Here is a 17,975-nt window from a genome sequence, read left to right on the forward strand (position 1 = left end):
TTCCTATAATCTTTTTATTAATTGACACCGAGGGAATGTAGCACCTTTCATTGAAAGAACTGAAGGTGCTTTACAAACATTAGCATTTAAAAAACAATGACATTTAAAAATTTGGATTCTTAGAGATAAATCTTGTAGTTAAATCTCTTCAACTCTGTACATAATTTTCTGGAAGCTGACAAAAGTGATTCTACTTCTGACAACGGCAGGCTTTCACAGTACAGGCATTTTCCAACACCTGGAGCTGGGGTTACAGAGCAAACACACGCACACACACAGATCTTAAATGCAACAAACATTTTGAACCTTATTTCAAAAGCAAAACTCAGCATTTAAGATGTCAAAATCTCCCAACAGCTCTAGACATCCAGATGGAACAGGAGCTGGTACAGGTTGCATAATAGACGTAGTCAAGGCTTTTTAGGATCACGCATGAGTGAACACATTTAAAGAAACGAGATGCTTTAGGGAGAAGCATTGATCTATGGACAGCTAGCCAAGAGTCTATCAGCCAAATGAAGAAAGGGAGGAGATGGCAATTCAAAGTAGACAGTTCTCACTGGAGCCTAGAACACTTTATTAGAAACGAAATATATCACAGGCAAATAAAAATAGTTCTTAGCTCCATTGATACAACATAAGGGGTTTTACATTCGGCCTAGATACAGGGAGAGGCAGATTCCCTCGCCTACAGATCTCTGGCTTGCAAGCATCTCCCACCACAAGATTACTCTGTATAATACATAGCCCTTGTTTAGTAGAAGGATCCAAATATTCGTTTTCAGGCTTACAAAGTCCGATACATTCACTCTCTCTTTCCTTCACAAGTCTGATAGCAAAAACTACTTTTTCCATGCCCCAAAGCCATTATCAGTAGAAGAAAAGTCAGGCAAAACAGAGATGGCAGTTAAGGAATGGACAGAGTATTATTGGCACATGCCCAGCTAGTGACAAACAAATGCAGTGCACCATGACTTGAAAATAAGTCACATTACAAGGAGAATGAAAACAACTGTACCAACTAAGCTAGGGAGTGCGAAGTGGAAAGGGGATTGATTGAGAGTTACTGGTTTTACTGGTACAACTTAAAAGCAGTGGAGGGCAAGCACTTAAATACAATTTATGGTAACAACAAGAAAATACTGCAGAGCTGTTCAAAAACCACACCAAGTTGTCTGCATCATTAATTCCAGTGTTTCACAATTAGTAAAATACATAGCTACATATTCCTGTGAGATAAAATACCTTTCCACCTGAATTACACCGGGGTTAGGAGACACACACAAAGCTACCGATCCACTATTGGTTCAAGTGTGTGCATCAAATGTCTCAGCCGCTTCTTTCATAGAGCCACACCATTAAAAACTGTACAAGGAGCTGGGTGCTTTGGGACAAATAAAATCAAAATAATATTGTGCTCATTCAGTAAAAGAAACCCTGATGAAAGATTATTTGCCAAGAAGCTTAGACTATTAAGATCTTTATTGCATTTTTAGATAACCTGGAAGCTCTTATCCTGAAGGGGAAAAGTTGTTCTTAAAACTACCTGAACAGATGCTAAAGTGCTTTATCAATCAGCCTTCACATGGATTTCCTGGGATGACGAGAAATTATAAAGGGATACCAACAATTTCATAAGATGGTACATCCCCAAATTATCTATGACTACAGTCATAAGAGATAATGATAATATACTTGTCCTTATTAAGTGGACAATTATATATCAAGAACTGATCATCACAACCCTTTAGATAGTCAAATTATAAGCACAAAGCTGAAATATGACAGACCTTCACAAGAGAACAGTCTGTTTTTTCTCATACTTTAATCTGCTTCAGATTACAGTTCACAAACACAAGGGTTCTGATTGTTCAGCCTTTAAAATTGCAGTTAAAAACTGAATACTTTGTAAAAGTTAAGGTCAAAGGTTACAGTGAGAGAATGCTTGCTATTGAAAAGTACATGTGTTTACTTGATGATACTGATGACAGAGTGTAAACTGGACTGAGCACATTCTACTCAACTGGTATCAAATCAACACATTAATGCTACAAGTATTAAATGTTTTCTAATACTATAGAAATAAAAACATTAATATGGCAGTTATGTTCTTTAGGCACAATTTAGTGATTTTTTTAAAAAAATACTGAATTTCAATTGAAATTTTTAACTCAACCAAAGGGTCAAAAACTCAACAAAGAAAAAGAAAAAAAATAAGAAAACATAAGAAAGAAAAAGTAACTTTCAGCTAACAATGTAAATTGTTTAAAATTTCTAACACTTAACCTATCTGGGTTTTAAGATTATTTTATTAAAAAATACAAGATTTTTGAAAAAAGATCAGTACAATTATCTTAATGTACAAAGTCATAGCTGTAGCAGTTTTTAACTAAAATTTAAAAACACAACAAGGAGGGCAGCCCTTTAGACCAATTTATTTTATACCCTTTTAAAACATCAAATTATCATCCAACAAAGGACAGTGGAGTTTACAGCTTGGACAAGGGTACATGACTCAGGCATATGCAGTCCATCCTGCCCACTGGACAACTTTGCTGCTGAAATTTCTTAAACCCTACCAAACAAAAACAAAAGGCTGGCTGATACAAATGAGGAGGATTTCCATGTAATTGTCAATTGGCTTTTTAAAAAAGAAATGCTTCCTGTCTCCCCAGAACAGCAAACGAGCAAGAGCTACATGCAGCAATGTGAGTATTAAGACATTTCTCAAGTCTTCTCAAACGAGTCCATGTGGGGATAGGATGAGTGACAAAACTGATAGAAAAACACTGCTATTGACACCATAACAAACAATAAAGTTAGATAATTTAAAATTAAAAAAAAGGCAAGAGGCAGCATTTCAGCAGCAAAGTGCTCAATAAAAAGTATATTGTAGAGGGTACAAGAAAGTTGGGGTAAAAGAGGGCAAAAAGTGGCCAGCGGGATGGCAAAGGCCTCAAAGGAAATACGGCGTCGTGGTTCTGGGAGGAATAACACGTTCTGAATCTGGAACTGCTCGGAATAACTTTGGTTCTCTCGTATTGACATCTTTGAAGACCATGATGGAAGCAATGTTTCCACAGCGATAGCAGTAGTTAGGAGCAGACCACACTGTGACCAGCTTCTCGTCAAACATAAACTTATAGCCTTCGTGCACAAGCTGATGTGCTCTGCAGATGAGTTTTAAGTTGTTGATATGAACAAACTGAAATTTAGAAAAGCTTTGTAAGTATTTCACCCAAGTGCTTAATCACCATTCCAAGTAGCAAGTGTCACAAATAAAGTTATCATGATTCTAAACCCCACTCTATAATCATCCCCAAAATTTCCAGTCACTTTGGCCCAAGTCTGTTTTGAAGTCCAAGGTCCACAGTTACAAGTTTCTGAGGCAGGCATGGTAATTACCACCTGTACTCTCAGCTACCTGGGAGGTTGGGCAGGAGGACTGCTCGCATCCACAAGTTTAGAACCTACCTCTGCAACACAGTAATAGTAGCAGTGTAGTGGTAGTAAGAGTAGTAGTGGTGGTGGTAGTGGTGGTGATGATGATAAAAAATTGGCTAGGTTGGTAGAGAGGTAACTAAGAACCTATCACCAAGCCTAATAACAAGAATTTGATCCCAGAACCCACAGGGTAGGAGAAAACTGACTCCTACAAGTTGTCCTATAACTTCTTGACCTCCCTGTGTGTGTGCTCGTGTACACACACACGCACACACACACACACATACACACACATAAACAAACAGGCAAATAAACATTACAGACAATTGAGAGTTTGAAGTCAGCCTGTGCCACCTAGTTAAGAACTGTATCAGGTAAAAAAAATTTCTAGGGGTAAATAATTACATAATTATTACCAATTATAAAACAAAAGTTTTCTATTTAATAACCTCATAACATTACTTTCAATCTTATATGAGGATTTACTGTATGCCACAAAGACATTATCCTTCTTTACAACCTAAAGAGAAAAAGGTCCAGACGGGGTCAAGTCTTTCCATAACTGAGGACAAACCAATGGTTCTAGTGCCTAGATCTATGACTCCATTATGTTGGACCATATCTTGACAGAACATAATCCCTGTATCTGTGAATGCTATTTGCCCATATACTTGTACTTGGCTGTTCTCGATGTATGCACTGTTTTGTATATGTATAGAGCAACTAGGTTCATAATTTGATAAAACTAGTTATAAAATAGGAGATGTCAGAATTTCTATGTATAGCTTATTTGTAATTTATTTACCCTAAAGTTTTAGCAAATAGTTTCTGAATTTTAAAATTGTTGTATTCATGCAACTAGCACTGTAGATGATCAGAAATCAAAGACTGTAATCATAATATATTTTGTAAATTTTAAACAAGAAGTTATATTACTACTGTCTAATTGTTCATCCTAATGGTTCTCATTTCCACCCAGTCATAAAGATTCAGTACATGTCTTAGAACAATATTGGATTCTCTTAGCTCATGTGGTATTACTTTAAAATTTGAAATCAGGCCAGATAGATGGTTTAATGGTTAAGAACAATGGCTACTTTACCAGAAGATAGGGATTTGATTCCCAACTACCACATAGTAGCTCAAAACCACTTGTAACTCTAGTCCTAAGAGTTCTAACTCTCTTCTGCCTTCCTCAGGCACTTCATGCACATAGATGCAGACAAAACATCTACACACATAAAATAAAGAATAAAGATCATGCCATGTATAGTGGTGCACACTTTTAATCCCAGCACTGGGGGTTGGGGGTGGGGGGTAAAGGCAGGCAGATTTCTATGAGTTTGAGGCCAGCCTGGTCTATATAGTAAGTTCAGGACAATCAGAGTTACATAGTGAAACCCTGTCTCAAACAAACAAACAAACAAACAAACAAACAAACAAAGCTTAAAAATTATTTTAAACAAAAAATAAGTAAAATAAAATTTGAATTCAACCAGGATTAGACTGTCAGAATATATGCATGTTTCATGGTTCAGTGGTTAAGAGCACTAACTGCTCTTCCAGAGGTCCTGAGTTCAAATCCCAGCAACCACATGGTGGCTCACAACCATCTGTAATGAGATCTGATGCCCTCTTCTGGTGTGTCTGAAGACAGCCACAGTGTACTTACTACATAAAATAAATAAATAAAAATATTCAGTATATTAAAACAAACAAATTACCTATCTTGTTTTGGTGATCCTGTTACTTAACTATATAGGTACTTTCATTATATAATCTCATTGAACCATTCAGGAAGCATAAATCAATCAACTACAGTAGAAATCTGATACCCAATAACAACCATAATTTTAATAAATTAGGCTATGAGTTAAATATATGAGCTCACCATTTTTCTTTTACCAATAAAAGAACTACTTTTCCAAAAATTGTATCTTTACCTCATTTGTGACTTTTGCTCCAAAAAGCCAACCTGCTCCTCTGGGACTGATTGCCCAAGTGTCCACATCTTCAGGATCTGACCACACCAGGTCACAAAATGCTCCTTTGTGAGGAATTTCCTGATTTCGCTCAATAGTTCGAATTTGATCCAGTGTTTTGATATCAGGAGATAAACCACCATGAACACACAAAATCTGCTCATCTATTAACTAGAGAAAAAAAAAGAATAAAAAGGATAATAATAAACTCAAATTAAGTCATATACAAATTCAATAATACTAAAACTAAATAAATGGACACAACTGATAAAAATATGTAATGTTATTGGCAATAAAAAATATTTGAAGCACTAAAGAGATTCATATAAACTTACAGCTGCTACTGTGAGCATGTCAAAAACTTTGGTACAGTATCTCCAGGCATTAGCATTTCCATATTTGGTTTGGCACTCATCTGTGAAGTAAACAGATGTGTTTTCATTAATGAAAGCTACTATTAGATTAATGAAGTCTACTATCTAACATTACACATACCCTAATGAAGACTGGGCTATAGCTGTGGCCGGTGCTTACCTTGTGTGTATAAAGTTCCATCTAGAGTACACATACACATGCATATGTATAAATAAGACTTAACTGGAGAGATGGCTCATCTGTTAAGAACACTTGATGCTCTTGCAGAAGACCTTGGTTCAGTTCTCAGGAGCCACATGGCTCCAAACTATCCATAATTTCAGTGAGTGGATCTTATATTCTCTTTTGGCCTCTGCAGGCACAGTGCACAAATGTGGTACACATACAATGTTCAGGTAATACACACACATAAAATAAAAATAAATATTTCAGGACTATGTTCCCTAAGGAAATTATAATCCTTTTCATTCCAGGAATGTCCCTAAGATAAAGTTTGGAATATTAACCAATATGCTATCAAGAGGAAGCAAATTTTTGATTTCACATTGACCAAATCAATGTTTTGGTCAGTTATGAAAATACCAAGTAATTATATAAAATAGTGCATTTCTTTAATATGAATGCCTTATTCTAGGAGGATGATCAAATCGAGTAAGTTTGAGAACCCTTAATTATAGGAGTACGAGTAATTCCTAGCCCAACATTCTTCAGGGCAAAGTTGTTTCTGGAGAGATCTTCTAAAAACTGCAACTAAATTCTGCATCTAGTCAAGTTCTAACAGGCAAGAACTGATTAGACTCAGAAGGGTCAAGATGGCTTACCAGTTAAAGGCATTTGCCCCCAAGCCTGATGATCTGGCTTTGAACCCCAGAATCCAAATGGTAGAGAGAAAGACCCACGTCTTTTGGTTGTCCTCTGACCTCCATTGACACACATACACAGACGTGCACATACATTCTCAAGTGACCCCCTCTGCTTCCTGAGTCCCCAGAGCAAAGGCATGAGTCACTACAGCCCAGCTTCCTACATTCTCACAGACATTCATGGGAGAACATGAACATGTGTACACACATACACAAATAAATGTAATTAAAAAAATTAAGCCTCCAGTGTATGTTTTCAGTATGAACTAAGCAACCAATATAACTAATAGCTATTTATAGCTTTAAGTCACTGTAAACCCCATGATAAATAAAATTATTGTACTCCTGAGTAACTACTTACCTTGTTGTTAAATAAAACTATAGGATGAACACACTTCTTTTTTTAAAATAAATTTATTAATTTTTATTTATATGAATACACTGTAGCTGTCTTTAGACACATCCGAAGAGGGCACCAGATCTCATTACGGATGGTTGTGAGCCACCATGTGGCTGCTGGGAATTGAACTCAGGACCTCTGGAAGAGCAGTCAGTGCTCTTAACCACTGAGTCATCTCTCCAGCACCTCCCACCCTTTTTAAAAAAAGATTCATTTATTTATTTTATGTGAGTACACTGCTGCTGTCTTCAGACACACCAGAAGAGGGCATCAGATCCCATTACAGATGGTTGTGAGCCACCATGTGGTTGCTGGGATTTGAACTCAGGACCTCTGGAAGAGCAGTTAGTGCTCTTAACCACTGAGTCATCTCTCCAGCCCAGAGAACACACTTCTGAGAAAGAAAAAATTCAACACCAAATTTGGTACTGTTAGCATTTTTTTTTTTTCGGCCAAAACATACTGACATTCTCTCCCCCTTTTGCTCCTTTGACCCACACTGATGACTGCAGTGGTATAATTACACACATGAAGCATTTCTCTCTTTTTTTCTTACACATATATTTTTGAGTATCCATAATATAAGTCTAAAATTTAAAATGCTGCAAAAAAAAAAAGCTAAACTTTCTAAGAATCACAATGATAATATGCATGGCAAATTTTATAAATGACTTCAATCAAAATCGAATCACACTAAAAATAAATATTGGGAGGCTGAAAATAAACTGGGAGGTTGGAGTGATGGCTCAGTGGTTAAGATCATTTAACGCTCTTGCAAAGGACCTATATTCAGTTCATAGCATGCACGTCATGTACAGACATACATGCAAGCAAACACTCATACACATAAAATAAAATGCACATATTTCTTTTTGGTCTGTTTTTTTGAGTCAGGGTTTCTCTGTATAACAGACCCTGGATATCCTGGAACTTGCTTTGTAGATAGAGTTCTGGTCTCAAACTCATAGAGATCTGCTTGTCTCTGCTTCCCAAGGGATTAAAGGTATATGCCACCATGTCTGGCAAAAATGAACAAATCTTAAATAAATAAAATAAAATACAGATATAGTGGTAGAACATACCTTCAATGTCTGATCTTGGGAGGTACAGGCAGGTAGATTGGTGGTGGTTCTAGGAAGTTCTAGACCATTCAGGGACACAACAGTGACTATGTTAACACATACACACACACACACACACACAGACACACAGACACACAGACAGACAGACACACAGACACACACACACACACACACACACACACACACACACAACTTATGTATTTTTAAATAAAATAAAAGATTAGGATACAATCTCAGGCTTGCCACCAAACCTGACAACCCCCAGAACCCACATGCTTGAAGAAAAGAACTAACTCCTATAAGTTGTTTAAATTATTGTCTGACCTCTACTCCTGGCCATAGTGCAAATACATTAGCACTAGAATACACAAATGTTTTCGTGTTTATTTCCATATTCCTTTAAAACAAATAAGCAGCACATTGTGGCACACGCATTTAATCTCAGTGCTCAAGACATAGAGGCAGGCAGATCTGAGTGCAGGGCCAGCTTGATAAATATAGTGAGTTCCAGGACAGCCAAAGCTACGTAGGGAGATCCTGATTTAACAAAATAAAACACATAAAACAAAAAACCTACAAACAAACAAAGGATATAAATCTATAATCCCAGAATTCGGGAAACTAAGGCAGGAGGAGTACCATAATTTTGAGGCCATTATGGACCAGATACTGACTTTTTGACCAGCCTGGGCTACAGAATGAGATCCTGCCCCTAAATAGGGAAATAAGTGTTCAACAATTAAGAGACCGATTTAGGAGAATTATTGAATTTCTGAGGCTAATTTGGGACACATAGTGAATTCCAAGCTAGCCTGAACTATAGAATGAGATCCTGTCTCAAATAAACAAACAAATGCTTCATATGCCTTATCTGACATATTTCTTCCCATGTGAGTGCTCAGGCATGGAGGAGACTAAGGTTGGCAGTAAGACTGCCACACAAGTTCAAGGCCGGCCTGGCCAAGCAGAAAGCTCCAGTCCATCCAGATCTATGTAGCAAAATCCTATCTCAAAATTCCAGAAACAAAGAAAGAAAAAGAAAAAAAGGAAAGGTTTGTGTTCCAGATTTCAGTTTAGGGCTTGAGTGTAGCTTAGTGACAAAGTGCTCAGTTTGTATGCTCGGGCATGTGCCTCCCACAGAAAACAGAAGTATTGAAAATCTGAAACTTTCAAGTGCCAGACCCACAACTTGAAATTTTTGAGTGTCACGGTGGTTGATGTTCAAAGTTTCAGACTTTACAGATGATGATTTGGGGTTGTACATTTTCAGATTCGAGACACTCAATTTGTATTATATAAAATTACTTTCAGACTATATAATATATAAAAATTGTATTTTATATAATATATTATATAATGAAATTATATATTATACATATAAAATGTAACTGTGTTTAGATTTGTGTCTTATCCTCAAGAAATCTCATGTTTTTCCAAATATTCCAAAATCTCAGCATTCAGGAAGCTGCCACAGAAGGATCATGTCACCAAGGCCCTCAAGGATGACAGTGACTTCTAGGTCACTTTGGGCCTCTATGGGTCTCTATGGAGACAATCCTGTCAAAACCAAACCAAACAACCAAAAGATTAAGGAAGTAAAAGAGCCGGCTAAGAGCACGATACAGCATTAAGGAAGGACTGGGTTATAGCTCAGTTGTAGAGTACTGGCCTGGTATACATAAGTTCTGGATTCAATTACCCACACTGTCCAAAACAAAAAAGGAGAGGAGAGGGGTATAGAGGGGGGCCACATGCAGATAAAACCCCAGTGTTTAATGTGTATAGCATCCACTTTCAGTAGATTCTAGGGTTTTGATTACAATGTTTGAAGTAAGATCCAGCAATCTACATTTTTGTTGTTGTTGTTGTTTAAATTGGGGTTGGAAAAACAGCTCAGCAGTTAAGACTGAGCCGTAGATTGGAGTCAATTCCCAGTACCGTATCAGGCAACTTCTAACTGTAACTCCAGATCCAGAAGATCCAATGCCTCTGGACTCTAAGAAAACCAGAACTCATGTGCACACACCTACAAATCGAAACATAATTAAAGATAATACAAAATTTAAAAATTTTTATTCTATTTCTTCATTCTCTGTGCATACTGGAAGTTATGCTGTAGAATGCACATGTGGAGGTCATAGAATAACCTTCAGGAGTCAGTTCTCTCAGATGAACTCGGGTTATCAGGCTAGGCAGGGAGTGAGTACCTTTACCCACCCACTGGGTTACCTCACAGGCCTACAATATGCATTTTAAACAAGCAATCAGTGATTCCAAAGTGGAAAATTTAAGATTATATTCTTTTTTTCTACACTAATTTAAAAAGATGCATACCAAAGCCTTAGTAACAGCACTCAGCGTTTCACTATATGGCAAGATTTTCAGTTGACTGGGGAAATGTGGAGTAAAGCAAAAAGCCCCAAAAAACCAAAAACCAAAACAACATACACACATGACTGATACAACTCCCCCTCCCCAAAAGTAAAATACCACTCAGATCAGAGAAAAGGAGGTCTTACCATAAAATCCGTACACCTGCGTTATCTGTCTACTCTCATGATTTCCTCTTAAAAGTGTAATACGGTCAGGCCACTTAGCCTTTAGTGCAAGAAGATAAGTGAAGGTCTCCAAACTATAGTAACCTCTGTCTACAAAATCACCCTGTAAAGTAAAAGTTTATAGTTACAAACTGTACAATAGTGTAAGAGCCCAAAAGAGCAACAACAAACAGCTGCACAGTGCTTTTAAAAAGTAATTTCTTAGGAAATCATTTAAAAACAGGAGTTCTGTCTCTATAAGCACGAGGAGCTTTGTGTCCCTAGTACAGATGGAAAAAGATGGCTGCACATGCCTATAATCCAAACCCTGGAGCCTGAGAAGGTGAAGCTTGGCCACCTGGGAAGCCTCCTGGAATCCAGAATTTCTGGCTCAGTAAGAGACTCTGTTCTCAAGACAAGAAATCAGAGAGTAAGCCTGGTCTACTTAGAGAGCTTCAGGCCAGCCAGGACAACACAGTAAGAACCCCTACAAAACAAACAGCAGGAAAAACCCCCACATATAAAATACTATTTACACTTCCAACTCATGTCTCACTTAGACCAATAATATACCAATATTTAGAAAACAGCTTTAAAAAACAGTAAAAGGGTTTGAGAGGTGGCTCAGTGGTTAAGAACAATGATTACTTTTCCAGAGGACCCAAGTTCTATTGCCAGCTTCCACATAGTAGTTAACAACAAACATCTGTAACTCCAGTTCCAGGGATCTGACACTCTCTTCTGGCCTCCGTGAGTGCCAAGCATGCATGTGGTAAACTGACATACATGCAGGCAAAACACCCATAAATATAAAAAATAACAAATTTTAAAAACTTAAAAATATTAATAATAATTAAGAGAACTTTGCAATGGCACGTGCTCTTGCAAAAGGCCTGGGTTTAATTCCCAGCACCCTCATATGGTTCACAACCATCTGTAATTCAAGTTCCAGAGGATCCAATACTCTGTTGACCTCCAGAGGCATAGGCCACACATGTGGTACAGAAGACATGTAAGCAAAACATCCATACACATTTTTTAATTAATGTGCTGGAAAGATAGCTTAGTGGATAACTTGCTCTGTAGGTATGAGGCCATACTTAAACCCACAGAGAACCAGCAAGGCATGGTGCCATGTTCTAATAATCCAGCACTGGGGAGGCAGGCGGAACCTCGGGGCTTGCTTTGAGCCAGCTTAGCCTACTTAGGGAGTCCCAGGGTAATGAGAGACTGTCTCTCAAGAACAGGTGGACGGCACCTTAGGAACAACGTCCAAGGTTATCAATGGCCTCCATGAGCGCACACACAAACACACAAGATTCAGAAACAAAAACCATTACATTCAAAAAAGAAAGGTAAAAAAAAAACCCCCGCCGTAATAGCAAGTGTGTATTAGGGAAAAGTATGAAATAACAAAGTATACCTGCATATATTTATCCATTTACAAACTAAATTAGGGGTTCTATGTGGTCCTCTTGCCATTACTGCAGTGACAACCAGTCCTACTTATACAGTGATTTATAAATATAGCAACTACATGCTACTATAAGACATGACAAAATATAAAAAAGTACAGACTCACCTTTTCATACATTTAAATAGCAATTATAGAACTTGCATGTAATAAGTCAGGACCTTTTATTTTAAAGAAGCACCTGGCATTACCAGCATTTACATACCATAAATATGTAGTTTGTGTCAGGAACCTGACCTCCAGTTCTGAACAGTTCGCAAAGATCATAAAACTGTAAAAGAAAATCAATATATGCCAATTACAAATTCCTGTGAATGAGTAAGATAAATTGAGAATAAGACATGTATAGAAACAGTTTAATAGATTTCAAATATTTACATTTGAAAGAAGAAATAAAGTATATGCAAAACTGCCAAGAATCTAATTCCTAAACCTAAAAAGCATGAAGGTAAAAACAAATTGGTAGAAACTGGAGAGGTAGCTGAGAGGTTAAAAGCACTGGCTGCTTTGCCAGAGAACTTGGATCCAGGTTAGTCTTGAATTTTGCAATTCCTGCCTCTGCTTCACCAAGAGGAGCAGTGTTTGTTAGCATTCTCATATAATAATGCATACGTTACTTCAAATACTATGTCAAAATCCAACAAGACAAATAAAGATTAATTCACAATATAAAATCTAAAATCATATTAGAATGAATATAACACCATACCACAATATGGTCAGACTACTGCCACCTGCTTTGAGTAAATGATATACTGGTCATTAGGAGTATGAAATAATACTTCTTTATATGTCATTAAATATTTGCTAACATCATCACTTATCAGAAAAGTCTTTAAAAAGTATCAGAAACTTTCAGGCATTTCTTTAATCCTAGTCCTTGAGAGGCAAGGATGGGTGGAGTTTTAAGCAAGCCTGGTTTACATACATAGTGAGTTCAAGGCCAGCTGGAGCTATATAGTGAGACCCCCTATTAAGAAAATAAAAGTTAGGTTCATGATTAAACTGAAACTTTCTCAAATCCAAAATTTTCATTAGTAAACTCAAATATTGTCACTAGCAACTGTTTCCTTTAAAATTAATAGTTTACCTCCTTCATCTTTACAATATCTAAGTAACCAGTTTGTCACTTTTCTCTCGAAAGAAAAGCAGCTTTAGAAATTTTATTTATTTATTTATTTTATTTATTCATTTTACATCCTGCTCACTGCCCCCCTTCTGATCACCCTCTCCTACAACTCTTCCCTCATACTCCTCCTTTTCCTCTGAGCAAGTGGTATCAGTTTTTTTAACTCATGATTCAAAGTAGCCATGAACACTTTTCCTTGAGGAAAACTTATCTCTGGGATGTTTCTAGTGCATTCCACAGCAGAGCACAGAGCTGTGTATCCTCCACACCAAGAGGTCCTAATAATATTTGCTGCTTGAGTGAGGACAATCTTCACTCCCCTTAGTCACAGTAAAGCACAAGAAGATTTTTTGTTTCTTTTGGTTCTTTGAGGCAGGGTCTCTCTACATAGCCATTATCTGTACTAGAATTCACTATGTAGACCAGGCAGACCCAAAACTTGGATTAAAAGTATGCACCATCATACCCTGTGCACTAGAAGTTTCTCTCTCTCTCTCTCTCTCTCTCTCTCTCTCCTGCTTTTACCACTTGCAAGGTCTGGAGGCCCCGTTTAGAGAATCTGTGTGCAAGCTCAGGTAGCTTAGGTAGCTGGTATATGGCCAAATCCACAATTTTTTGAAGTATATAATCTATTCCCTAATCATAATGCCAATGTTTCTCATCACCACGTTATTGCCAATACATTCATTTAAACTCATAACTTGATCCTGAAATTAAAGACTGCAATTTCATATTTATTTTTTACATATTAAAAAGTCTTGGTCATATGGTATGGTGGCACACACCTGTTATGCTACCACTAATAAGCTGAGGTAGAAGGATACCAAGTTTCAGGCCTCAAAAAACCAAAAGAGGGGCTGGAGAGATGACTCGGCAGTTAAGAGCACAGGCTGCTCCTTCAGGAGACCTGGCTTTAGTTCCTAGCACCTGTACTGCAGCTAACGACTATCTGTAATGCCAGACTCCAGTTCTAAGAAATCCCATGCCCTCTTTCAGCCTCCATAGGCATCAGGCATACAGAAAAAATACCCATACACATAAAAACAAACAGACAGACAGACAGACAGACAGACAGACAAGCCAAAATACAAACAGAAGAAGCTCCTACTTATGATCCTAGTACTTAGGCAGCTGAGGCAGGACTGTCACTGTCTAAAAAAGTGTTTGAAAAAGCAAAAAGGAAATAGCTTTGAAGGTAGCTAAACTTTTTTATTTATGAAGCAGCCTCTATTCAGGGACAAATTAGACACATTTTCTCCCTTTACACCATCACATTAGGAAGGGAACTGGCAGTCAGTCAGCTGAGTGGTAGAGTGACTGTTAGGAACATATTCCAGGTCCTACTGTCCCAATTATAAAGTATGTCCACAGCAGGGTCTGAGTAAACTCCTCGGCCTTTAGTTCCCAGTGAGGAACTTCTCCAGTCAGGTAGTGTTAGAACACTATCAGTAGGCTCTAATGGCAAACTGTAATCTCTAGTCCGTGAGTTAGAATTCGTATAAACAGACAAAGGCAGCAGGCGGTGGCTGAAGAGATGGCTCAGTTAATAGCGTGTGCTGCTCTTCCTGGACCACTGTTTAATTACTGGCACCTATATTAGGTGGCTCACTACCATCTGTAATTCCCTTGCCAGGAGATCCAACTCCTTTGGCCTCAAAGCACACCTGCACACACATGCACATTACAGTACACAACACGTCCAATTAAAATAATAAAATTTAAAGTTAAAAAAAATGAAAAAATTTTAGCAGGTATTTCAGGTCCTACAGTCCCAATGGAAAAAAAAAATGAACTAAATCGCTTTCATCTCATTCTACCAGTGACTTGCTATAAAATTATGCAATATTTCTCTTCTGAATCTTTGCTATTCTCATTCTCAGCAAAGAAATTAGCAGATTTTAATGAGACATAATTGAATGAACAAGAAAGTGCTTAAAATCCAACCACTTCATGTTACCTGTAATTACCATTAGTGTTTATCTTATATTTTGCATCTTCTACCTTCACAGAATGCCCACACTGTTCCACAGAACAACACAGCCATCTGTATACTTTACAAGTGGAATTCAGAAAAAGGTCATGACGTATTTGACCACTGCTTTTATTTGCCAGTGAACCAAAAACCACTCATGGCATGAAGACTCACACCACCTAATCGCCAGTTGGGTTTTGTTTTGTTTATTTTGCAGCACAAGTTAGAAACAATGGATCACTGGCAGTACAAACACTAAAACTTCCTTGCGAAATTTACCTGTCCATGTATGTCCCCGCACACTGTTACTGGCGTTGATACAGGCTGAACATTCGACTCTTCCAAGAGCAGATCACAAACATAGTCACATAGCCGCTGAAAGGAGAAAGGAAAGAAAATGCCAAGTTTTACAACAAGTTTTAAAAATAAAGGTAAAAAACAAAACAAAACAAGCAAACCAAACCAAACAAACCAACCAAGGACTAATTTTTATAAAAAACAATTTCCTTCAAAAAATATTTTGTTGAATGAGTATTCTGCCTGCATGTACCCTGCCTGTGGTGGCTGCAGATCCCTGAAGTTAATATATGAGGTGGTAGATCCAGACGCAGGTGACCTGCAAGACCAGCAGGTGCTCGTAACCACTGAGCTAACCCACTAGCTTCCCCAACCTCAAGTCCTTCATTTTTGATGGAAAAGAAACTATTATACATTCAATAAAAAATAAAAATAATTAATTTTTGTTTAAATTAGCAGATAAAAGCTAATAACCTATAAACCTTGGGAAGGAGAAGCAGGAGGATCAAAAATTCAAGGCCCTTCTTGGCCTACTCAGAGAATTCCAGTCCAGCCTGTGACATACTCCCACCTCCAGAAAAAAAAAGAATTAAAACTGTATACTCATCATATGACCCGAGAATTACACTAAGTTCCCATGAAAATTGTGATCTATCTGAATAACACAGAATACAACTCAAAATGAACTATTGACATACAACAACCTGAGTTAAATTTCAAGGGACTTCACTGTCAGGAAAAAAATACCCCAAACATACTACATGATTCCATTTACATACAATTCTTTTACTGCTGTTGTTTGAGACTGAGACAGGGTCTCATGTACCTTAGACTGGCCTCAATCATCGTGTACCAGACTATGTGAACCCATCCTCTGCCTTCATTTTGCAGACTACAGTGTACAGCACACCCAGTTATATAAAATTCCTTTAAAACACTATTACTGTATCTTACATGCATAGGTGTTTTGCTTGCATGTATGTCCATGCACCACATGCACGCCTGGTATCTGTAGAGACCAGAAGAGGGCATCAGAGCCCTTGGAACTGGAGTTACCACGTAGGTGCTGGGGATTAAACCTAGGTCCTCTGGAAGAGCAGTCAACATTCTTAACCACTGAGCCATCTCTCCAGTCCCTGCACAGATTCTTTACTGGTAAAATTAGAGAAATGAAGAGCCAGGTCATAGAGCGTTGGTTCAGCAGGTTGGAGCACTTACCATCATGCTTGATAATCTGAGTTCTATCCACATGATCCATAAGGCAGAAGGAGAGAACCAATTCCCACAAGATGTCCTCCGACTTCCACATACATGCTATAGCATATTCCTCCCCCCCACACACACATAAACACATAATAAATATAGAAAGAAAAAAGAGCCAGGTGTGGCAGCAAACATCTTTAATCCCAGCATTCCAGGGGCAGAGGCAGAATCATCCCTGTGAGTTCTACAACAGCTTTGTCTACACACAGAGTTCTAGGCTAGCCAGGGCTGTCTGTGATCCTGCCTCAAAAACCTAAAATGAAAAAAGCCAGCAAGCAAGGGGCTGGGCTCCCAGCGCTGACCAGTATTCAGCTGAATGGTTTGCAGGGTCCACTGGGAAGTCAGAGCAGATGCTGGAGGCAGACAAGGATGGCAAGAGTATGGTCTCACAATTTTGACAGGATAGTAAAAAATGAGAATGTTAATGCAGAAAAGTCATCAAAACAGAAAAGGGATCTACAGTCATCCGCTAACTTGTGCATACATGGATCAGACAGTTGTGCCTGTCCTATTACAGGGACTTGCTGTGCCTGCAAAGGGAAGACCACCAAATCCCATCAGTTTCCAGTATTTGGTTGCTACTGTAGATTTACAGATTACAGGGCAGCTTTCATTACCATTGAATCTCCTCCCTTCTCTACAAGTCAAAAAACCAGCAGGACAACAGAATTAATCTCCAGAGCTGCAGAAAATAACCGCACCCACATCTAATTTAATCATTACACTTTTTAATGAGTATGCTTATTTAATGAGAATCATCTGTGCGATTTGTTTTCTCAGATTGCCTATTGTTTTCTAAGAACAATCTTCAAAATAATCCGTTAAAACACCTGGTCTGGAGTGACGTGGCAGCTCAGTCTACAATCATCTGCAATTCCAGTCCAGGGCTTCCAGGGGCACCAGGCATGTATGTGGTACATAGACATAAATGAAGACAAAACTTCCATACACATGAAATAAATAAATAATTGAAAAGGCGATGAGAGGGAGTGTTCTTGTGTAAGGGGGTACTCTTGGCACTGTCTTGGGATTCAGTTCCCACACCATAGAAGGAAGCAAGTGAACCTGGCTGGCCTGTGTGAGAGCAGCACAGTAAAGCCTGTCAGCAGGGGCCTCTTTCCAGAAGCTAGGCTACTGTGAAACACATCCGAATCTGA

General features: G+C 38.1%; 1 protein-coding gene across 2 annotated transcripts in view; it reads right to left on the reverse strand.

Annotated features, from left to right (window-relative positions):
• Ppp6c (protein phosphatase 6 catalytic subunit) overlaps window positions 1-17,975 on the reverse strand; it is a 32,399-nt gene continuing 14,424 nt past the window's right edge. For both annotated transcript variants that reach the window (XM_032903243.1, XM_032903245.1), the window contains exons 2-7: window positions 15,538-15,633; window positions 12,363-12,428; window positions 10,666-10,807; window positions 5,762-5,841; window positions 5,388-5,597; window positions 1-3,205 (exon numbers count right to left, since the gene is read on the reverse strand). In XM_032903243.1, coding sequence (XP_032759134.1) covers window positions 2,957-3,205; window positions 5,388-5,597; window positions 5,762-5,841; window positions 10,666-10,807; window positions 12,363-12,428; window positions 15,538-15,633 — 843 coding nt within the window. In that variant the 3' untranslated portion in view covers window positions 1-2,956. The remainder of the gene's footprint in view (window positions 3,206-5,387; window positions 5,598-5,761; window positions 5,842-10,665; window positions 10,808-12,362; window positions 12,429-15,537; window positions 15,634-17,975) is intronic.

Source organism: Rattus rattus, chromosome 5 (genome assembly GCF_011064425.1).
Source record: "Rattus rattus isolate New Zealand chromosome 5, Rrattus_CSIRO_v1, whole genome shotgun sequence".
NCBI lineage: Eukaryota > Metazoa > Chordata > Mammalia > Rodentia > Muridae > Rattus > Rattus rattus.